Source organism: Gobius niger (genome assembly GCF_951799975.1).
Source record: "Gobius niger genome assembly, contig: SUPER_10_unloc_2, whole genome shotgun sequence".
NCBI classification, from domain to species: Eukaryota; Metazoa; Chordata; class Actinopteri; order Gobiiformes; family Gobiidae; genus Gobius; species Gobius niger.
This window is the reverse complement of record NW_027639331.1, coordinates 8,203-30,140: the sequence shown is the minus strand read 5'-3', so window position 1 is coordinate 30,140 and position 21,938 is coordinate 8,203. Positions and strand designations below refer to the sequence as shown.

The 21,938-nt window shown below is 44.6% G+C and overlaps 1 protein-coding gene across 1 annotated transcript in view; it reads right to left on the bottom strand.

Moving 5' to 3' along the window:
- Window positions 1-21,130, bottom strand: part of stx1b (syntaxin 1B) — a gene marked incomplete at its 5' end in the record, with an annotated part of 37,975 nt that extends 16,845 nt beyond the window's left edge. Inside the window, 5 exons of the mRNA XM_079583015.1 lie at window positions 1,447-1,555; window positions 11,587-11,660; window positions 12,120-12,194; window positions 17,497-17,596; window positions 20,901-21,130. Coding sequence (XP_079439141.1) covers window positions 1,447-1,555; window positions 11,587-11,660; window positions 12,120-12,194; window positions 17,497-17,596; window positions 20,901-21,130 — 588 coding nt within the window. The remainder of the gene's footprint in view (window positions 1-1,446; window positions 1,556-11,586; window positions 11,661-12,119; window positions 12,195-17,496; window positions 17,597-20,900) is intronic.
- Between the last annotated feature and the right edge of the window lie 808 nt (window positions 21,131-21,938).

Genomic DNA, 21,938 nt, shown 5'->3' with positions numbered 1-21,938 from the left:
TTGCAGTAGTATTTGCAGCAGTATTTGCAGTAGTATTTGCAGTACTCACTGATCTCCAGCTGTCTCTGGATCAGTCCTTGTACTGTAGTAGTATTTGCAGCAGTATTTGCAGTAGTATTTGCAGTACTCACTGATCTCCAGCTGTCTCTGGATGCAGTCCTTGTACTGTAGTAGTATTTGCAGCAGTATTTGCAGTAGTATTTGAAGTACTCACTGATCTCCAGCTGTCTCTGGATGCGGCCCTTATACTGTAGTAGTATTTGCAGTAGTATTTGCAGTAGTATTTGCAGTAGTATTTGAAGTACTCACTGATCTCCAGCTGTCTCTGGATGCGGTCCTTATACTGTAGTAGTATTTGCAGTAGTATTTGCAGTAGTATTTGAAGTACTCACTGATCTCCAGCTGTCTCTGGATGCGGTCCTTGTACTGCAGTAGTATTTGCAGTAGTATTTGCAGTACTCACTGATCTCCAGCTGTCTCTGGATGCGGTCCTTATACTGCAGTAGTATTTGCAGTAGTATTTGCAGTAGTATTTGAAGTACTCACTGATCTCCAGCTGTCTCTGGATGCGGTCCTTGTACTGTAGTAGTATTTGCAGTAGTATTTGCAGTAGTATTTGCAGTAGTATTTGCAGTAGTATTTGAAGTACTCACTGATCTCCAGCTGTCTCTGGATGCGGTCCTTATACTGCAGTAGTATTTGCAGTAGTATTTGCAGTAGTATTTGCAGTACTCACTGATCTCCAGCTGTCTCTGGATGCGGTCCTTATACTGCAGTAGTATTTGCAGTAGTATTTGCAGTAGTATTTGAAGTACTCACTGATCTCCAGCTGTCTCTGGATGCGGTCCTTGTACTGTAGTAGTATTTGCAGTAGTATTGCAGTAGTATTTGAGGTACTCACTGATCTCCAGCTGTCTCTGGATGCGGTCCTTGTACTGTAGTAGTATTTGCAGTAGTATTTGAAGTACTCACTGATCTCCAGCTGTCTCTGGATGCGGTCCTTGTACTGTAGTAGTATTTGCAGTAGTATTTGAAGTACTCACTGATCTCCAGCTGTCTCTGGATGCGGTCCTTGTACTGTAGTAGTATTTGCAGTAGTATTTGAAGTACTCACTGATCTCCAGCTGTCTCTGGATGCGGTCCTTATACTGTAGTAGTATTTGCAGTAGTATTTGCAGTAGTATTTGAAGTACTCACTGATCTCCAGCTGTCTCTGGATGCGGTCCTTATACTGTAGTAGTATTTGCAGCAGTATTTGCAGTAGTATTTGAAGTACTCACTGATCTCCAGCTGTCTCTGGATGCGGTCCTTATACTGTAGTAGTATTTGCAGTAGTATTTGCAGTAGTATTTGCAGTACTCACTGATCTCCAGCTGTCTCTGGATGCGGTCCTTATACTGTAGTAGTATTTGCAGTAGTATTTGCAGTAGTATTTGCAGTACTCACTGATCTCCAGCTGTCTCTGGATGCGGTCCTTACAGCGGTCGCGGTATTTGGACTGCGTGGTGTTGTACTCGGTCATCACCTCCACGAACTTACGGGACAGTGTTGAGTGCTGAGACACAAACACAACACGGAGGACGATTATCATCACATGACCAAACCCACGCCAAACCCACGCCAAACCAAGACCAAACCAAGACCAAACCAAGACCAAACCAAGACCAAACCCACGCCAAACCATCACCAAACAAACGCCAAACCAAGACCAAACCAATGCCAAACCAAGACCAAACCATCACCAAACCCACGCCAAACCCACGCCAAACCCAGACCAAACCCACGCCAAACCCAGGCCAAACCAAGACCAAACCCACGCCAAACCCACGCCAAACCCACGCCAAACCCAGGCTAAACCAACGCCAAACCATCACCAAACCCACGCCAAACCCACGCCAAACCCACGCCAAACCCAGGCCAAACCAAGACCAAACCCACGCCAAACCAACGCCAAACCCACGCCAAACCCAGGCCAAACCAAGACCAAACCCACGCCAAACCAACGCCAAACCCACGCCAAACCCACGCCAAACCCAGGCCAAACCAAGACCAAACCCACGCCAAACCCACGCCAAACCCACGCCAAACCCACGCCAAACCCAGGCCAAACCCACGCCAAACCCACGCCAAACCATCGCCAAACCCACGCCAAACCATCGCCAAACCCACGCCAAACCCACGCCAAACCCACGCCAAACCATCGCCAAACCCACGCCAAACCCAGGCCAAACCCAGGCCAAACCCAGGCCAAACCCAGGCCAAACCCACGCCAAACCCACGCCAAACCCACGCCAAACCCACGCCAAACCCACGCCAAACCCACGCCAAACCCACGCCAAACCATCGCCAAACCCACGCCAAACCATCGCCAAACCCACGCCAAACCCAGGCCAAACCCACGCCAAACCCAGGCCAAACCCACGCCAAACCCACGCCAAACCCACGCTAAACCCACGCCAAACCCACGCCAAACCATCGCCAAACCCACGCCAAACCATCGCCAAACCCACGCCAAACCCAGGCCAAACCCACGCCAAACCCAGGCCAAACCCACGCCAAACCCACGCCAAACCCACGCCAAACCCACGCCAAACCCACGCCAAACCCACGCCAAACCCACGCCAAACCCACGCTAAACCCACGCCAAACCCACGCCAAACCATCGCCAAACCCACGCCAAACCATCGCCAAACCCACGCCAAACCCAGGCCAAACCCACGCCAAACCCAGGCCAAACCCACGCCAAACCCACGCCAAACCCACGCCAAACCCACGCCAAACCCACGCCAAACCCACGCCAAACCCACGTCAAACCAAGACCAAACCCACGCCAAACCCACGCCAAACCCAGGCCAAACCCAGGCCAAACCAAGACCAAACCCACGCCAAACCCACGCCAAACCCAGGCCAAACCCAGGCCAAACCCAGGCCAAACCCACGCCAAACCCAGGCCAAACCCAGGCCAAACCCACGCCAAACCCACGCCAAACCATCGCCAAACCCACGCCAAACCCAGGCCAAACCCAGGCCAAACCCACGCCAAACCAAGACCAAACCAAGACCAAACCAAGACCAAACCCAGACCAAACCATCGCCAAACCCACGCCAAACCATCGCCAAACCCACGCCAAACCCACGCCAAACCCACGCCAAACCCACGCTAAACCCACGCTAAACCCACGCCAAACCCACGCCAAACCCACGCCAAACCCACGCTAAACCCACGCCAAACCCACGCCAAACCCACGCCAAACCCACGCCAAACCCACGCCAAACCCACGCCAAACCCACGCCAAACCCACGCCAAACCCACGCTAAACCCACGCCAAACCCACGCCAAACCCACGCCGAACCCACGCCAAACCCACGCCAAACCCACGCCAAACCCACGCCAAACCAGCGCCAAACAAACGCCAAACCCACGCCAAACCAAGACCAAACCCACGCCAAACCCACGCCAAACCCACGCCAAACCCACGCCAAACCCACGCCAAACCCACGCCAAACCCACGCCAAACCCACGCCAAACCCACGCCAAACCCACGCCAAACCCAGACCAAACCCACGCCAAACCCACGCCAAACCCACGCCAAACCCACGCCAAACCCAGACCAAACCCACGCCAAACCCACGCCAAACCCACGCCAAACCCACGCCAAACCCAGACCAAACCCACGCCAAACCCAGACCAAACCCACGCCAAACCCAGACCAAACCCACGCCAAACCCACGCCAAACCCACGCCAAACCCAGACCAAACCCACGCCAAACCCACGCCAAACCCACGCCAAACCCACGCCAAACCCAGACCAAACCATCACCAAACCCACGCCAAACCCACGTCAAACCCACGCCAAACCCAGACCAAACCCACGCCAAACCCACGCCAAACCCACGCCAAACCCAGACCAAACCCACGCCAAACCCAGACCAAACCCACGCCAAACCCACGCCAAACCCACGCCAAACCCACGCCAAACCAAGACCAAACCAAGACCAAACCATCACCAAACCCACGCCAAACCCAGACCAAACCAAGGCCAAACCCACGCTAAACCAAGGCCAAACCCACGTCAAACCAAGGCCAAACCAAGACCAAACCCACACCAAACCCACGCCAAACCCACGTCAAACCAAGGCCAAACCCACGCCAAACCCACGCCAAACCCACGCCAAACCCACGCCAAACCCACGCCAAACCAAGACCAAACCCACGCCAAACCAGCGCCAAACAAACGCCAAACCCACGCCGAACCAAGACCAAACCCACGCCAAACCCACGCCAAACCCACGCCAAACCCACGCCAAACCCACGCCAAACCCACGCCAAACCCACGCCAAACCCACGCCAAACCCACGCTAAACCCTCGCTAAACCCACGCCAAACCCACGTCAAACCAAGACCAAACCCACGCTAAACCCACGTCAAACCAAGACCAAACCAGCGCCAAACCCACGCCAAACCCACGCCAAACCCACGCCAAACCCACGCCAAACCCACGCCAAACCCACGCCAAACCCACGTCAAACCAAGACCAAACCCACGCCAAACCCACGCTAAACCCTCGCCAAACCAAGACCAAACCCACACCAAACCCACGCCAAACCCACGTCAAACCCACGCTAAACCCTCGCCAAACCAAGACCAAACCCACGCCAAACCCACGCTAAACCCTCGCTAAACCCTCGCCAAACCAAGACCAAACCCACGCCAAACCCACGTCAAACCAAGACCAAACCCACGCCAAACCCTCGCCAAACCATCACCAAACCAAGACCAAACCCACACCAAACCCACGCTGAACCCAGACCAAACCAGCGCCAAACCAAGACCAAACCCACACCAAACCCACGCTGAACCCAGACCAAACCAGCGCCAAACCCACGCTAAACCAAGACCAAACCAAGACCAAACCAAGACCAAACCAAGACCAAACCAAGACCAAACCAAGACCAAACCAAGACCAAACCCACGCCAAACCAAGACCAAACTAAGACCAAACCCACGTCAAACTAAGACCAAACTAAGACCAAACCAAGACCAAACCAAGACCAAACCAAGACCAAACCAAGGCCAAACCAAGACCAAACCCACGCCAAACCAAGGCCAAACCCACGCCAAACCAAGGCCAAACCCACGCTAAACCCAGACCAAACCCACGCCAAACCCACGCCAAACCCACGCCAAACCCAGACCAAACCCACGCCAAACCCACGCCAAACCCACGCCAAACCCACGCCAAACCCACGCCAAACCCAGACCAAACCCACGTCAAACCCACGCCAAACCCACGCCAAACCCACGCCAAACCCACGCCAAACCCAGACCAAACCCACGTCAAACCCACGCCAAACCCACGCCAAACCCACGCCAAACCAAGACCAAACCAAGACCAAACCATCACCAAACCCACGCCAAACCCACGCCAAACCCAGACCAAACCAAGGCCAAACCCACGTCAAACCATCGCCAAACCCACGCCAAACCATCGCCAAACCCACGCTAAACCAAGGCCAAACCCACGTCAAACCAAGGCCAAACCAAGACCAAACCCACACCAAACCCACGCCAAACCCACGTCAAACCAAGGCCAAACCCACGCCAAACCAGCGCCAAACAAACGCCAAACCCACGCCAAACCCACGCCAAACCAAGACCAAACCCACGCCAAACCAGCGCCAAACAAACGCCAAACCCACGCCAAACCCACGCCGAACCAAGACCAAACCCACGCCAAACCAAGACCAAACCCACGCCAAACCCACGCCAAACCCACGCCAAACCCACGCCAAACCAAGACCAAACCCACGCCAAACCAGCGCCAAACAAACGCCAAACCCTCGCCAAACCCACGCCGAACCAAGACCAAACCCACGCCAAACCAAGACCAAACCCACGCCAAACCCACGCCAAACCCACGCCAAACCCACGCCAAACCCACGCCAAACCCACGCCAAACCCACGCCAAACCCACGCCAAACCCACGCTAAACCCTCGCTAAACCCTCGCCAAACCAAGACCAAACCCACGCCAAACCCACGTCAAACCAAGACCAAACCCACGCTAAACCCACGCCAAACCCACGCCAAACCCACGCCAAACCCACGCTAAACCCTCGCTAAACCCTCGCCAAACCAAGACCAAACCCACGCCAAACCCACGTCAAACCAAGACCAAACCCACGCTAAACCCACGCCAAACCCACGCCAAACCCACGCCAAACCCACGCTAAACCCTCGCTAAACCCTCGCCAAACCAAGACCAAACCCACACCAAACCCACGCCAAACCCACGTCAAACCCACGTCAAACCCACGCCAAACCCTCGCCAAACCATCACCAAACCAAGACCAAACCCACACCAAACCCACGCTGAACCCAGACCAAACCAGCGCCAAACCCACGCTAAACCCACGCCAAACCCACGCCAAACCAAGACCAAACCAAGACCAAACCAAGACCAAACCAAGACCAAACCAAGACCAAACCAAGACCAAACCAAGACCAAACCCACGCCAAACCAAGACCAAACTAAGACCAAACCCACGTCAAACTAAGACCAAACTAAGACCAAACCAAGACCAAACCAAGACCAAACCAAGACCAAACCATCGCCAGACCCACACACAGACTTACAGAACAGTGTTTTGTGCTAAGACACAAACAGCACAAATATTATAAATAAAACTATGATCAAAAGACTAGAGACCGATGTGACGTGTTCCGTCAGGCAACATATCGGGCCGATATTTGGGTCTTTTACAATATCGGCTACTAGTGATGCGCAGGTCAGGGTTTTTTCAACCCTCGGGTCCTGCATTTGGAGCAGGTTCTAACCCGACCCGACCCGGCCCGGGCAGACCGCGGGGTCCGAGGTGGAGCCCCCAACCCGCGCATCACTATCGGCTACATCACTATCGGCCTCCGATCTCTGCCAGACCAAAGGCCAGTGTTTCCAGAGACGTCCGGTTTGTTTGGAAAGAGCCCAGTCAGAGCTTTACAATGAGCTCTCCCACTACAGAAACATAAAGGCTCGGACCCTGTTTTATATGTTTTATGTTGCAGACTTTATAACTTCAGAACCATAAGAGAGAGACTCATCAGGCCCATGCAGAGCACGTCCCGGGACATCGGCACCGGAGCAGTAAAGAGAGCACAATAGCGCCCCCTTCAGAGCACCAAATAGAGAGGAATAAAAATGAACTTTGTCGTAGACAAAACGTAATTTGGCACAGACATCCGTCACGTGACCCCGATCAAAAAAGTCCATTGTGGCCACACCCCATCTCCCATCGTGTCGCCATGGCAACGACCCCAAAACCCACCAATGGGACAACCTGGTGTCAAGTTTGGCACAGCCAAACCAAAATTGGTACAAACGTGCATCATGACGGTCGGAAGAAAAAAGTGTATTAAGTGGTTGCTAGGTAACCAACAGCCGGCCCGCCATTTTGGGTAAATCGAGTGACCTTTTAACAAACTCCTCCTGAGAGGTCGACCGCAGTGACATTAATCACACTCGTCCTCGGGTTTAACGCCACGACATCATCGACACAAGTGGGGAGTTAAACGTTAAAAGTATCATCGAAAATGAAATGGGGGCAATAGCGCCCCCTGTGGGCAGAAAAATGAAGACAAGACCAGTTAAGATGGTCTTTATTGATCTCACAATAGAGAAATAATCGGCGTCTCATCCTGATCAAGAGATCATGCTTTTGAAAACCCGTATCGATGGAAACTACAACACCAGACGGAAACTACAACACCAGACGGAAACTACAACACGAGATGGAAACTACAACACCAGACGGAAACTACAACACCAGACGGAAACTACAACACGAGATGGAAACTACAACACCAGACGGAAACTACAACACGAGATGGAAACTACAACACCAGACGGAAACTACACCAGATGGAAACTACAACACCAGACGGAAACTACAACACCAGACGGAAACTACACCAGATGGAAACTACAACACCAGATGGAAACTACAACACCAGATGGAAACTACACCAGATGGAAACTACACCAGATGGAAACTACAACACCAGATGGAAACTACAACACCAGATGGAAACTACACCAGATGGAAACTACAGCATCAGATGGAAACTACAACACCAGACGGAAACTACAACACCAGATGGAAACTACAACACCAGATGGAAACTACACCAGATGGAAACTACACCAGATGGAAACTACAACACCAGATGGAAACTACAACACCAGATGGAAACTACACCAGATGGAAACTACAGCATCAGATGGAAACTACAACACCAGACGGAAACTACAACACGAGATGGAAACTACACCAGACGGAAACTACAACATGAGATGGAAACTACAACACCAGATGGAAACTACAACACCAGATGGAAACTACAACACCAGATGGAAACTACAACACCAGACGGAAACTACAACACCAGAGGGAAACTACAACACCAGACGGAAACTACAACATGAGATGGAAACTACAACACCAGATGGAAACTACAACACCAGATGGAAACTACAACACCAGACGGAAACTACAACACCAGAGGGAAACTACAACACCAGATGGAAACTACAACACCAGATGGAAACTACAACACCAGACGGAAACTACAACACCAGATGGAAACTACAACACCAGACGGAAACTACAACACCAGAGGGAAACTACAACACCAGACGGAAACTACAACACCAGAGGGAAACTACAACACCAGATGGAAACTACTACACCAGACGGAAACTACAACACCAGATGGAAACTAAAACACCAGATGGAAACTACAACACCAGATGGAAACTACAACATGAGATGGAAACTACAACACCAGATGGAAACTACAACACCAGATGGAAACTACAACATGAGATGGAAACTACAACACGAGATGGAAACTACAACATGAGATGGAAACTACAACATGAGATGGAAACTACAACATGAGATGGAAACTACAACACCAGATGGAAACTACAACATGAGATGGAAACTACAACATGAGATGGAAACTACAACATGAGATGGAAACTACAACATGAGATGGAAACTACAACACCAGATGGAAACTACAACATGAGATGGAAACTACAACATGAGATGGAAACTACAACACCAGATGGAAACTACAACATGAGATGGAAACTACAACATGAGATGGAAACTACAACACCAGATGGAAACTACAACACCAGATGGAAACTACAACATGAGATGGAAACTACAACATGAGATGGAAACTACAACACCAGATGGAAACTACAACACCAGACGGAAACTACAACACCAGACGGAAACTACAACACCAGATGGAAACTACAACACCAGACGGAAACTACAACACCAGATGGAAACTACAACACCAGACGGAAACTACAACACCAGATGGAAACTACAACATGAGATGGAAACTACAACACCAGATGGAAACTACAACACCAGACGGAAACTACAACACCAGACGGAAACTACAACACCAGACGGAAACTACAACACCAGATGGAAACTACAACACCAGATGGAAACTACAACACCAGACGGAAACTACAACACGAGATGGAAACTACAACACCAGACGGAAACTACAACACCAGATGGAAACTACAACATGAGATGGAAACTACAACACCAGACGGAAACTACAACACGAGACGGAAACTACAACACGAGATGGAAACTACAACACGAGATGGAAACTACAACACGAGATGGAAACTACAACACCAGATGGAAACTACAACACCAGATGGAAACTACAACACCAGACGGAAACTACAACACCAGACGGAAACTACAACACCAGATGGAAACTACAACACCAGATGGAAACTACAACACCAGACGGAAACTACAACACGAGATGGAAACTACAACACCAGACGGAAACTACAACACCAGATGGAAACTACAACATGAGATGGAAACTACAACATGAGATGGAAACTACAACACCAGATGGAAACTACAACATGAGATGGAAACTACAACATGAGATGGAAACTACAACACCAGATGGAAACTACAACATGAGATGGAAACTACAACATGAGATGGAAACTACAACACCAGATGGAAACTACAACACCAGATGGAAACTACAACATGAGATGGAAACTACAACATGAGATGGAAACTACAACACCAGATGGAAACTACAACACCAGACGGAAACTACAACACCAGACGGAAACTACAACACCAGATGGAAACTACAACACCAGACGGAAACTACAACACCAGATGGAAACTACAACACCAGACGGAAACTACAACACCAGATGGAAACTACAACATGAGATGGAAACTACAACACCAGATGGAAACTACAACACCAGACGGAAACTACAACACCAGACGGAAACTACAACACCAGACGGAAACTACAACACCAGATGGAAACTACAACACCAGATGGAAACTACAACACCAGACGGAAACTACAACACGAGATGGAAACTACAACACCAGACGGAAACTACAACACCAGATGGAAACTACAACATGAGATGGAAACTACAACACCAGACGGAAACTACAACACGAGACGGAAACTACAACACGAGATGGAAACTACAACACGAGATGGAAACTACAACACGAGATGGAAACTACAACACCAGATGGAAACTACAACACCAGATGGAAACTACAACACCAGACGGAAACTACAACACCAGACGGAAACTACAACACCAGATGGAAACTACAACACCAGATGGAAACTACAACACCAGACGGAAACTACAACACGAGATGGAAACTACAACACCAGACGGAAACTACAACACCAGATGGAAACTACAACATGAGATGGAAACTACAACACCAGACGGAAACTACAACACGAGACGGAAACTACAACACGAGATGGAAACTACAACACGAGATGGAAACTACAACACGAGATGGAAACTACAACACCAGATGGAAACTACAACACGAGATGGAAACTACAACACCAGATGGAAACTACAACACGAGACGGAAACTACAACACCAGATGGAAACTACAACACGAGATGGAAACTACAACACGAGATGGAAACTACAACACCAGATGGAAACTACAACACCAGATGGAAACTACAACACGAGATGGAAACTACAACACGAGACGGAAACTACAGCTCCGGAACACGGTCCAAATCAACAACCCTCACATGACATCAACTGGGGTTTTAGCACTGCAGTAGTATTGCAGTAGTATTGTGGTAGTATTGCAGTAGTATTGCAGTAGTATTGTGGTAGTATTGCAGTAGTATTGCAGTAGTATTGTGGTAGTATTGCAGTAGTATTGCAGTAGTATTGTGGTAGTATTGCAGTAGTATTGCAGTAGTATTGTGGTAGTATTGCAGTAGTATTGCAGTAGTATTGCAGTAGTATTGCAGTAGTATTGCAGTAGTATTGTGGTAGTATTGCAGTAGTATTGTGGTAGTATTGCAGTAGTATTGCAGTAGTATTGCAGTAGTATTGCAGTAGTACTGCAGTAGTATTGCAGTAGTATTGCAGTAGTATTGTAGTAGTACTGCAGTAGTATTGTAGTAGTATTGTAGTAGTATTGTAGTAGAAGTGGTACCTGTGTTTTGCGGATGCGCAGATCGGCTGATGATCTGTTCAGACCCTCCTCCTGCTCGATGCTCTGCTCGATCGCTACAAAACAAAACTCATTTAGGACGTTTCACTACACCACAACAGTCTCTACAATAAACCACAGTCTCTACAATAAACTCCAGTCACTACAATAAACTACAGTCTCTACAATAAACTACAGTCTCTACAATAAACTACAGTCTCTACAATAAACTACAGTCTCTACAATAAACTACAGTCTCTACAATAAACTACAGTCACTACAATAAACTACAGTCTCTACAATAAACTACAGTCTCTACAATAAACCACAGTCTCTACAATAAACTACAGTCACTACAATAAACTACAGTCTCTACAATAAACTACAGTCTCTACAATAAACTACAGTCTCTACAATAAACTACAGTCACTACAATAAACTACAGTCTCTACAATAAACTCCAGTCTCTACAATAAACCACAGTCTCTACAATAAACTCCAGTCTCTACAATGAGCCACAGTCAGTGCACGTTTACCTTTTAATTTTGAGCGGACTTTGTTGGCTGTCTTCTTGATGTCGGCCGTCAGGTCCTCCAGCTCCTGCTTAGTCTCTGTCAGAACAAAAGGCTTCGTCAGCAACTTCCACCTCACAGAGTCAGAGACTAAAGCTAAAGTAAAAAGCAGCTCATGAGGCTGAAACATGTGACTTCAACCCCTTAACTCCCACCTGAACCGAGCACATTTTCTCCAGTTCGGCTTTACCCCAATCCAAAAGCTTCTGGAAAAAAGGTGTGAAAATAGCGACAGAACTGAGACGAAAACAATGATGGAAATGTGACAAAAATGTGATAAAAAATTGACAAAATGTGACAAAAATGTGACAAAAAATGACAAAAAAATTTACAAAAAAATGACAAAAATGTGACAAAAATGTGACAAAAAATGACAAAAAAAATTGACGAAAAAATGACAAAAATGTGACAAAAATGTGATAAAAAAAATGACAAAAAAATTGACGAAAAAATGACAAAATGTGACAAAAATGTGATAAAAAATTGACAAAAAATGACAAAAACATTTACAAAAAAATGACAAAAATGTGATAAAAAAATGACAAATAAATTGACGAAAAAATGACAAAAATGGACCAAAAAGTAACAAAAAAGAGTTGAAAACCCAACAAAAAAAATGATGGAAAAAAAATGTGCTGACGTGAGGAAACAGATCTCTCGGTTCAGGCGGGAGTTAAGAGGTTAAATCCACTGTGCTTTGTCCAAGTGGGAGCACAAACATGTACACTAGCACCCAGTGTAGGGCGGGGTTCCTCAGTAACATGGAGCTTCATAAAGCGGAGCTGCGGGCACTGATGCATGCTGGGAGCTGCAGTGCGATGATGCCTTCACGTGCTCTGCTGTGGGTCAGATTTACGAGCGCTGCAGTGACTCCACTCCAGCCAATCACATCGCTCCGTTCGAAAAACCCGCCGACCAATCACAGAGCCCCGTCTCGCGCCACAGTCACGTCTCTGGGACTCGAACCCGTGACCTGCTGTGGGCGGAGCCTTTCTGCTCGAACTGGGCCATGGTGAAGTTCCCCCTCCCCCCTCCCCCCACCCTGGGGCTCCTTCTGGGTCAGCCTGGAGTGAATAATGCATGCTGGGAAATGTAGTGAAGCCTCATTTCCTCAGAGACAAACTCATTCACAGTTTCCCCTCGGAAAAACAGAACCTGAGCCTGAGGAAGATTTTTAGCATTTCATTATTTCACAAACGCGTTCATCTCAGGGCTCCAAGTCGATTGTTTCTTACACATTCAAATATATATTTCCACATTTCCTTACTATTTTTCTTTGTCATTTGTTCCACATTTTCCTTATTTTTCCTCCACATTCATTACAAACTATTTCCATAATTGTTCTTGTTTTCCATTTCTTCTTTTCATTTTTGCCATTTTGTCCCAATTATTTTCCCCCACTCTTTTCATTAAAATATATATATATTTTCTTCAAATTTGTTTTTCTTTTTTTTTTTTCAATTTTTTTCAATTTTTATTCATTTTATTTTTTATCCGTCTTTTTCACAGTGTTTTCTTTTTTTTGTCATTTGTCCCACATTTTTTTTAATTTTTCCTCCTCATTCATGTCCTATTTTTTACAAAGCATTTCAAAAATTGTTCTTATTTTCATTTAATTTTTTCCCCCATTTTTTTTGCCCTTTGTCCCAATTATTTCCCCCCATTTTTTTCATTTAAAAAAAATATATATTTTCTTGCAATATTTTTTCAATTTTTTTCAATTTTTCTTCATTTTATTTTTTATCCGTCTTTTTCACAGTGTTTTTTTTTTTTTGTCATTTGTCCCACATTTTTTCCTAAAATTAATTTCCCATTTTCCCCCCATTTTTGGTCATTTGTGCCACATTTTCCTTCATTTTTCCTAATTTTTCCGACTTTTCTTCAAAATTTTTGTCTATCTTGTCCAAATTTTGTTTTTTGTCATTTGTCCCACATTTTTTTTAATTTTTACAAAGCATTTTAAACATTGTTCTTACTTTTTTTCCCCATTTTCTTTTTTTTTTTTTTTGCCATTTGGCCCAATTATTTTCCCCGATTTTTTTCATTAAAAATAAATATATATTTTCTTCCAATTTAAAAAAAAAAAAATTCACAGTGTTTTCTTTTTTTTTGTCATTTGTCCCACATTTTTTCCTAAAATTAATTTCTTATTTTCCCCCATTTTGATTCAATGTTTTGGGTCATTTGTCCCACATTTTCCTTCATTTTTCCCTTTTTTTTCCCTTTTCTTCCACATTTTTGTCTCTTTCTTGCTGACCCTCGTCCTCCTCCTTCCACGTTTCTTCCTCGGGTCATGTGACCTCACACGGGGGGGGGGGGGGGGGGGGGGGAGACCCTGCACTTCGGGACAGTTTTTGTTTCACATTAGCCGTAAACGACGATGCTACGACGCGACAGACTCTTACCTCGTACATGCGGGGGGCGGGGCTTCGAGCATGCAGGGGGCGGGGCTTCGCGCATGCCACAGTGACGTCACGTGATGAACTGAAAACAGGAGCATGCGACACGGACATGCCAAAAACACGTCACACGAGAGACGACACGGACATGCAAAACAATCGATAGTCGATACCGGGGAGTATCGGCCGATATCCGATACTAACCGATACCCCCGCCTTAACCAAACACCATTACTACAGTTCAGCTTTACCCAAATATGGTAAGTTTCTTGACTGGAGCGTTTCCAATGACATCACACATAGCTCCGGCGGCCATTTTGAATACTGAAGTAACATCATGCAGTACAACATGAATACTGAAGTAACATCATGCAGTACAACATGAATACTGAAGTAACATGCAGTACTACAACATGAATACTGAAGTAACATGCAGTACTACAACATGAATACTGAAGTAACATCATGCAGTACTACAACATGAATACTGAAGTAACATCATGCAGTACAACATGAATACTGAAGTAACATCATGCAGTACAACATGAATACTGAAGTAACATCATGCAGTACAACATGAATACTGAAGTAACACGCAGTACTACAACATGAATACTGAAGTAACATCATGCAGTACTACAACATGAATACTGAAGTAACATGCAGTACTACAACATGAATACCGAAGTAACATGCAGTACTACACCATGAATACTGAAGTAACATGAATACTGAAGTAACATGCAGTACTACACCATGAATACTGAAGTAACATGAATACTGAAGTAACATGCAGTACTACAACATGAATACTGAAGTAACATGAATACCGAAGTAACATGCAGTACTACAACATGAATACTGAAGTAACATGCAGTACTACAACATGAATACTGAAGTAACATGCAGTACTACAACATGAATACTGAAGTAACATGAATACTGAAGTAACATGCAGTACTACAACATGAATACTGAAGTAACATGCAGTACTACAACATGAATACTGAAGTAACATGAATACTGAAGTAACATGCAGTACTACAACATGAATACTGAAGTAACATGCAGTACTACAACATGAATACTGAAGTAACATGCAGTACTACAACATGAATACTGAAGTAACATGCAGTACTACAACATGAATACTGAAGTAACATGCAGTACTACAACATGAATACTGAAGTAACATGCAGTACTACAACATGAATACTGAAGTAACATGCAGTACTACAACATGAATACTGAAGTAACATGCAGTACTACAACATGAATACTGAAGTAACATGCAGTACTACAACATGAATACTGAAGTAACATGCAGTACTACAACATGAATACTGAAGTAACATGCAGTACTACAACATGAATACTGAAGTAACATGCAGTACTACAACATGAATACTGAAGTAACATGCAGTACTACAACATGAATACTGAAGTAACATCATGCAGTACTACAACATGAATACTGAAGTAACATGCAGTACTACAACATGAATACTGAAGTAACATCATGCAGTACTACAACATGAATACTGAAGTAACATGCAGTACTACAACATGAATACTGAAGTAACATCATGCAGTACTACAACATGAATAACATGTACCAATATCTGTACTCAGGATGAAAGACGTTAGCATGCTACCGGTTAGCATGCTACCGGTTAGCATGCTACCGGTTAGCATTTAGCTTCAACATGATAAACATGTGTGTCTCACATCTGTGAACACTGAGGAAACACTACAGTAACAGCTCGGTACTAGTACTGCATAATTCTACTTTGGTATTCAAAATGGCCGCCATAACAACAAAGTCAATGTCTGAAAGGCATGTATAGGCCACTGAAACTGAACTGAAACTGAACAAACATCACCAAAACTGAACAAACATCACTGAAACTGAACTGAAACTGAACAAACATCACCGAAACTGAACTGAAACTGAACAAACATCACTGAAACTGAACTGAAACTGAACTGAAACTGAACTGAAACTGAACTGAAACTGAACTGAAACTGAACTGAAACTGAACTGAAACTGAACTGAAACTGAACAAACATCACCAAAACTGAACTGAAACTGAACTGAAACTGAACTGAAACTGAACTGAAACTGAACTGAAACTGAACTGAAACTGAACTGAAACTGAACAAACATCACCGAAACTGAACTGAAACTGAACAAACTGACCTCTGACCTCTGACCTCTGTCACATGTTGTATCCTGTGGTTCAGGGCTTTCTCTTGGAGAGGTCAGAGCTGAGCTGCTGAAGCTAAATGCTAACCGGTAGCATGCTAACGTCTTAAACACTGACTCACTGGTTTCTTCACATAAACGTGTGTTTTTACTGTTTTCTAATGATTACGAGTAAATAAAAACGTCACTGTCGTCTTTCATTTTCACCCTGAGTACAGATATTGTTACTTGTAGTACAGCATAATTCTACTTTGGTATTCAAAATGGCCGCCATAACAACAAAGTCAATGTCTGAAAGGCACGTATAGGCCAGGGTAACACCTCATTTGAAAGCTAAGACCTTCAAAACTCACATTGTTGTCGTCACTGTCATATTTGGTAAAATATTTTTTTGAATGAAATGTTTTTCCTTTGGTTTTTATAAAGCGCGTCAGAAATAAAACGCTTTTTCACCACATTTTTGGCAATATTTTCTCATGTTTTCATTGATTTTCACCTTTAGTTGTCCCTGATGAAAACATGACAAGCTTCGATGAGTTTTGTAGTTCTTAGCTTTCAAATGAGGCTTTACACTGGCCTGAAGGCTGTGAGCTTCAGTCGAGAAACGTTTAGATTTGGGTAAAGCTGAACTGTAGATAATGTGGCGGGGTTCAGAGGTTACAATGTGCATGTGTGTATATGCAGTATACTGGAATGGCAGTGTTGTCGGGGGGATTCCGTGCGCTCTGGTACTCACTCTCATCAGGGTTGGGCGCGGCGAGGATGGCGCTGTGCTGCTTCTTCACCTGCTCCACATCTTCAGACAGTTTCTCTATACAGCCCCGGATCTCCTCCACCTGAGCACAGAAACATCACAGAAACATCACTGAAACGTCACTGAAACGTCACTGAAACTGAACTGAAACTGAAACATCACTGAAACTGAACTGAAACATCACTGAAACTGAACTGAAACTGAACTGAAACTGAACTGAAACTGAACTGAAACATCACTGAAACATCACTGAAACTGAACTGAAACATCACTGAAACTGAACTGAAACTGAAACTGAACTGAACTGAAACTGAACTGAAACTGAACTGAACTGAAACTGAACTGAAACTGAACTGAAACAGAAACTGAACTGAAACTGAACTGAAACAGAAACTGAACTGAAACTGAACTGAAACATCACTGAAACATCACTGAAACTGAACTGAAACATCACTGAAACTGAACTGAAACTGAAACTGAACTGAACTGAAACTGAACTGAAACTGAACTGAACTGAAACTGAACTGAAACTGAACTGAAACAGAAACTGAACTGAAACTGAACTGAAACAGAAACTGAACTGAAACTGAACTGAAACATCACAGAAACATCACTGAAACATCACAGAAACATCACTGAAACATCACTGAAACATCACTGAAACATCACTGAAACTGAACTGAAACTGAACTGAAACTGAACTGAAACATCACTGAAACTGAACTGAAACATCACTGAAACTGAACTGAAACTGAAACTGAACCTGAACTGAAACATCACAGAAACATCACTGAAACATCACTGAAACTGAACTGAAACTGAACTGAAACTGAGCTGAAACGGAACTGAAACGGAAACTGAAACATCACTGAAACTGAACAAACTGAACTGAAACTGAACAAACTGAACTGAAACTGAACTGAACTGAAACTGAACTGAAACGGAAACTGAAACATCACTGAAACTGAACAAACTGAACTGAAACTGAACTGAACTGAAACTGAACTGAAACTGAACTGAAACTGAACTGAAACTGAACAAACTGAACTGAAACTGAACTGAACTGAAACTGAACTGAAACTGAACAAACTGAACTGAAACTGAACTGAACTGAAACTGAACTGAAACAACTGAAACTGAATTGAAACTGAAACTGAACAAACTGAACTGAACTGAACTGAAACTGAACTGAAACTGAACTGAACTGAACTGAAACTGAACTGAACTGAAACTGAACTGAAACTGAACTGAACTGAAACTGAACTTAAACTGAACTGAACTGAACTGAAACTGAAACATCACTGAAACTGAACTGAAACTGAACTGAAACTGAACAAACAACATTGAAACATCACTGAAACTGAAACTGAAACTGAACTGAAACTGAACTGAAACTGAAACTGAAACATCACTGAAACTGAACTGAAACTGAACTGAAACTGAAACATCACTGAAACTGAACTGAAACTGAACTGAAACTGAACAAACAACATTGAAACATCACTGAAACTGAAACTGAAACATCACTGAAACTGAACTGAAACTGAACTGAACTGAAACTGAACTGAAACAACTGAAACTGAACTGAAACTGAAACTGAACAAACTGAACTGAACTGAAACTGAAACTGAACAAACTGAACTGAACTGAACTGAAACTGAACTGAACTGAAACTGAACTGAAACAACTGAAACTGAATTGAAACTGAAACTTAAACTGAAACTGAACAAACTGAACTGAACTGAACTGAAACTGAACTGAAACTGAAACTGAAACTGAAACTGAACAAACATCACAGAAACATCACTGAAACTGAACTGAAACTGAACTGAAACTGAACTGAACTGAAACTGAAACTGAACTGAAACTGAACTGAAACTGAACTGAAACTGAACAAACTGAACAAACATCACTGAAACTGAACAAACTGAACTGAAACATCACTGAAACTGAACTGAAACTGAAACTGAACTGAACTGAAACTGAAACTGAAACTGAACTGAACTGAAACTGAACTGAAACTGAACTGAAACAGAAACTGAACTGAAACTGAACTGAAACAGAAACTGAACTGAAACTGAACTGAAACATCACAGAAACATCACTGAAACATCACAGAAACATCACTGAAACATCACTGAAACATCACTGAAACTGAACTGAAACTGAACTGAAACTGAACTGAAACATCACTGAAACTGAACTGAAACATCACTGAAACTGAACTGAAACTGAAACTGAACCTGAACTGAAACATCACAGAAACATCACTGAAACATCACTGAAACTGAACTGAAACTGAACTGAAACTGAGCTGAAACGGAACTGAAACGGAAACTGAAACATCACTGAAACTGAACAAACTGAACTGAAACTGAACAAACTGAACTGAAACTGAACTGAAACGGAAACTGAAACATCACTGAAACTGAACAAACTGAACTGAAACTGAACTGAACTGAAACTGAACTGAAACTGAACTGAAACTGAACTGAAACTGAACAAACTGAACTGAAACTGAACTGAACTGAAACTGAACTGAAACTGAACAAACTGAACTGAAACTGAACTGAACTGAAACTGAACTGAAACAACTGAAACTGAATTGAAACTGAAACTGAACAAACTGAACTGAACTGAACTGAAACTGAACTGAAACTGAACTGAACTGAAACTGAACTGAACTGAAACTGAACTGAAACTGAACTGAACTGAAACTGAACTTAAACTGAACTGAACTGAACTGAAACTGAAACTGAACTGAAACTGAACTGAAACTGAACTGAAACTGAACAAACAACATTGAAACATCACTGAAACTGAAACTGAAACTGAACTGAAACTGAACTGAAACTGAAACTGAAACATCACTGAAACTGAACTGAAACTGAACTGAAACTGAAACATCACTGAAACTGAACTGAAACTGAACTGAAACTGAACAAACAACATTGAAACATCACTGAAACTGAAACTGAAACATCACTGAAACTGAACTGAAACTGAACTGAACTGAAACTGAACTGAAACAACTGAAACTGAACTGAAACTGAAACTGAACAAACTGAACTGAACTGAACTGAAACTGAACTGAATTGAAACTGAAACTGAAACTGAACAAACTGAACTGAACTGAAACTGAACTGAAACTGAACTGAAACTGAACTGAAACTGAAACTGAACAAACATCACAGAAACATCACTGAAACTGAACTGAAACTGAACTGAAACTGAACTGAAACTGAACAAACTGAACAAACATCACTGAAACTGAACTGAAACTGAACTGAAACTGAACTGAACTGAAACTGAAACTGAACTGAAACTGAACTGAAACTGAACTGAAACTGAACAAACTGAACAAACATCACTGAAACTGAACAAACCTGCTCGAAGAACTCGTCCATGAAGTGGTCCCTGTCGACCTGGACCACCTCCTCATCATCATCGCTGTCCTTCGCCTGGAACAGAGAGAAACCACAGTCAGTGAACGCACCACAGTCAGTGAACGCACCACAGTCAGTGAACGCACCACAGTCAGTGAACGCATCACGAACCACAGTCAGTGAACGCACCACAGTGAACGAACCACAGTCAGTGAACGCACCACGAACGCCTGTTTTAAACGGTTCCTGTTTTCGATACGTTCCCGCTCTCGGTTGAACCCACAGTGTTTTTTCTGATCCCAGACTGGTTTGGTTTAATGTCCCAGGGTCAGTGAATGCGACACGAGCGGCTCGCCATTTAACCAGAGAGTTGAAATCCCAGCTCCTGTAAGGCAGACTGTCACTGTGCCTTCGGGCAAGACGCTTCCCCTCGGCCTGTGACGACTTTCAGAATAAAAGACTCTTATTGTGAAAGCCTCTCATCCCAGTATCGAGGAGGAAAACAGGGGAAACAAAATAACAAGAATAAAAAGGTAAACACGGCTCCGCTCTGGGGGGGGTCAGGGGGGGAGCGCGGTTCAAGGTGAGGTCAGTGTTGTGTAAGCGCCGGCCGCAGCAAAGCCTGGTGGGTAATGTAGTCTCCGCCGCAGACTGAGGCTCTGAGGCTGTGAGTGTGTGGCCCAAAGGCACGCGGGAAAGGCCACGGCAGAAAGTCATCGCGATCTGAGAAACGGATTTCAATAAGAGAGAAAAAAACAGCGGTTTGGTATCCACGTGTAGCAGGAAGGGCTGAGGATGGGGATGTGTCCAAATACGGTCATTTCCTTTGTGGGAGGGACTGATCTGAGGTCAGACCTGAGGATCCGCTTTGTTAAAGGTTTATAAAAGACAGAACTGGTCCGACTGAAACCTGAGCCTGAGTCACATGACCCCCCCGCACAGACTGTAGGATTTGTACTGCAGTATTTATGTGGAGTGTAATATTTGTACTGCAGTATTTATAATATCTGTAGGATTTGTACTGCAGTAGTGGAGGTG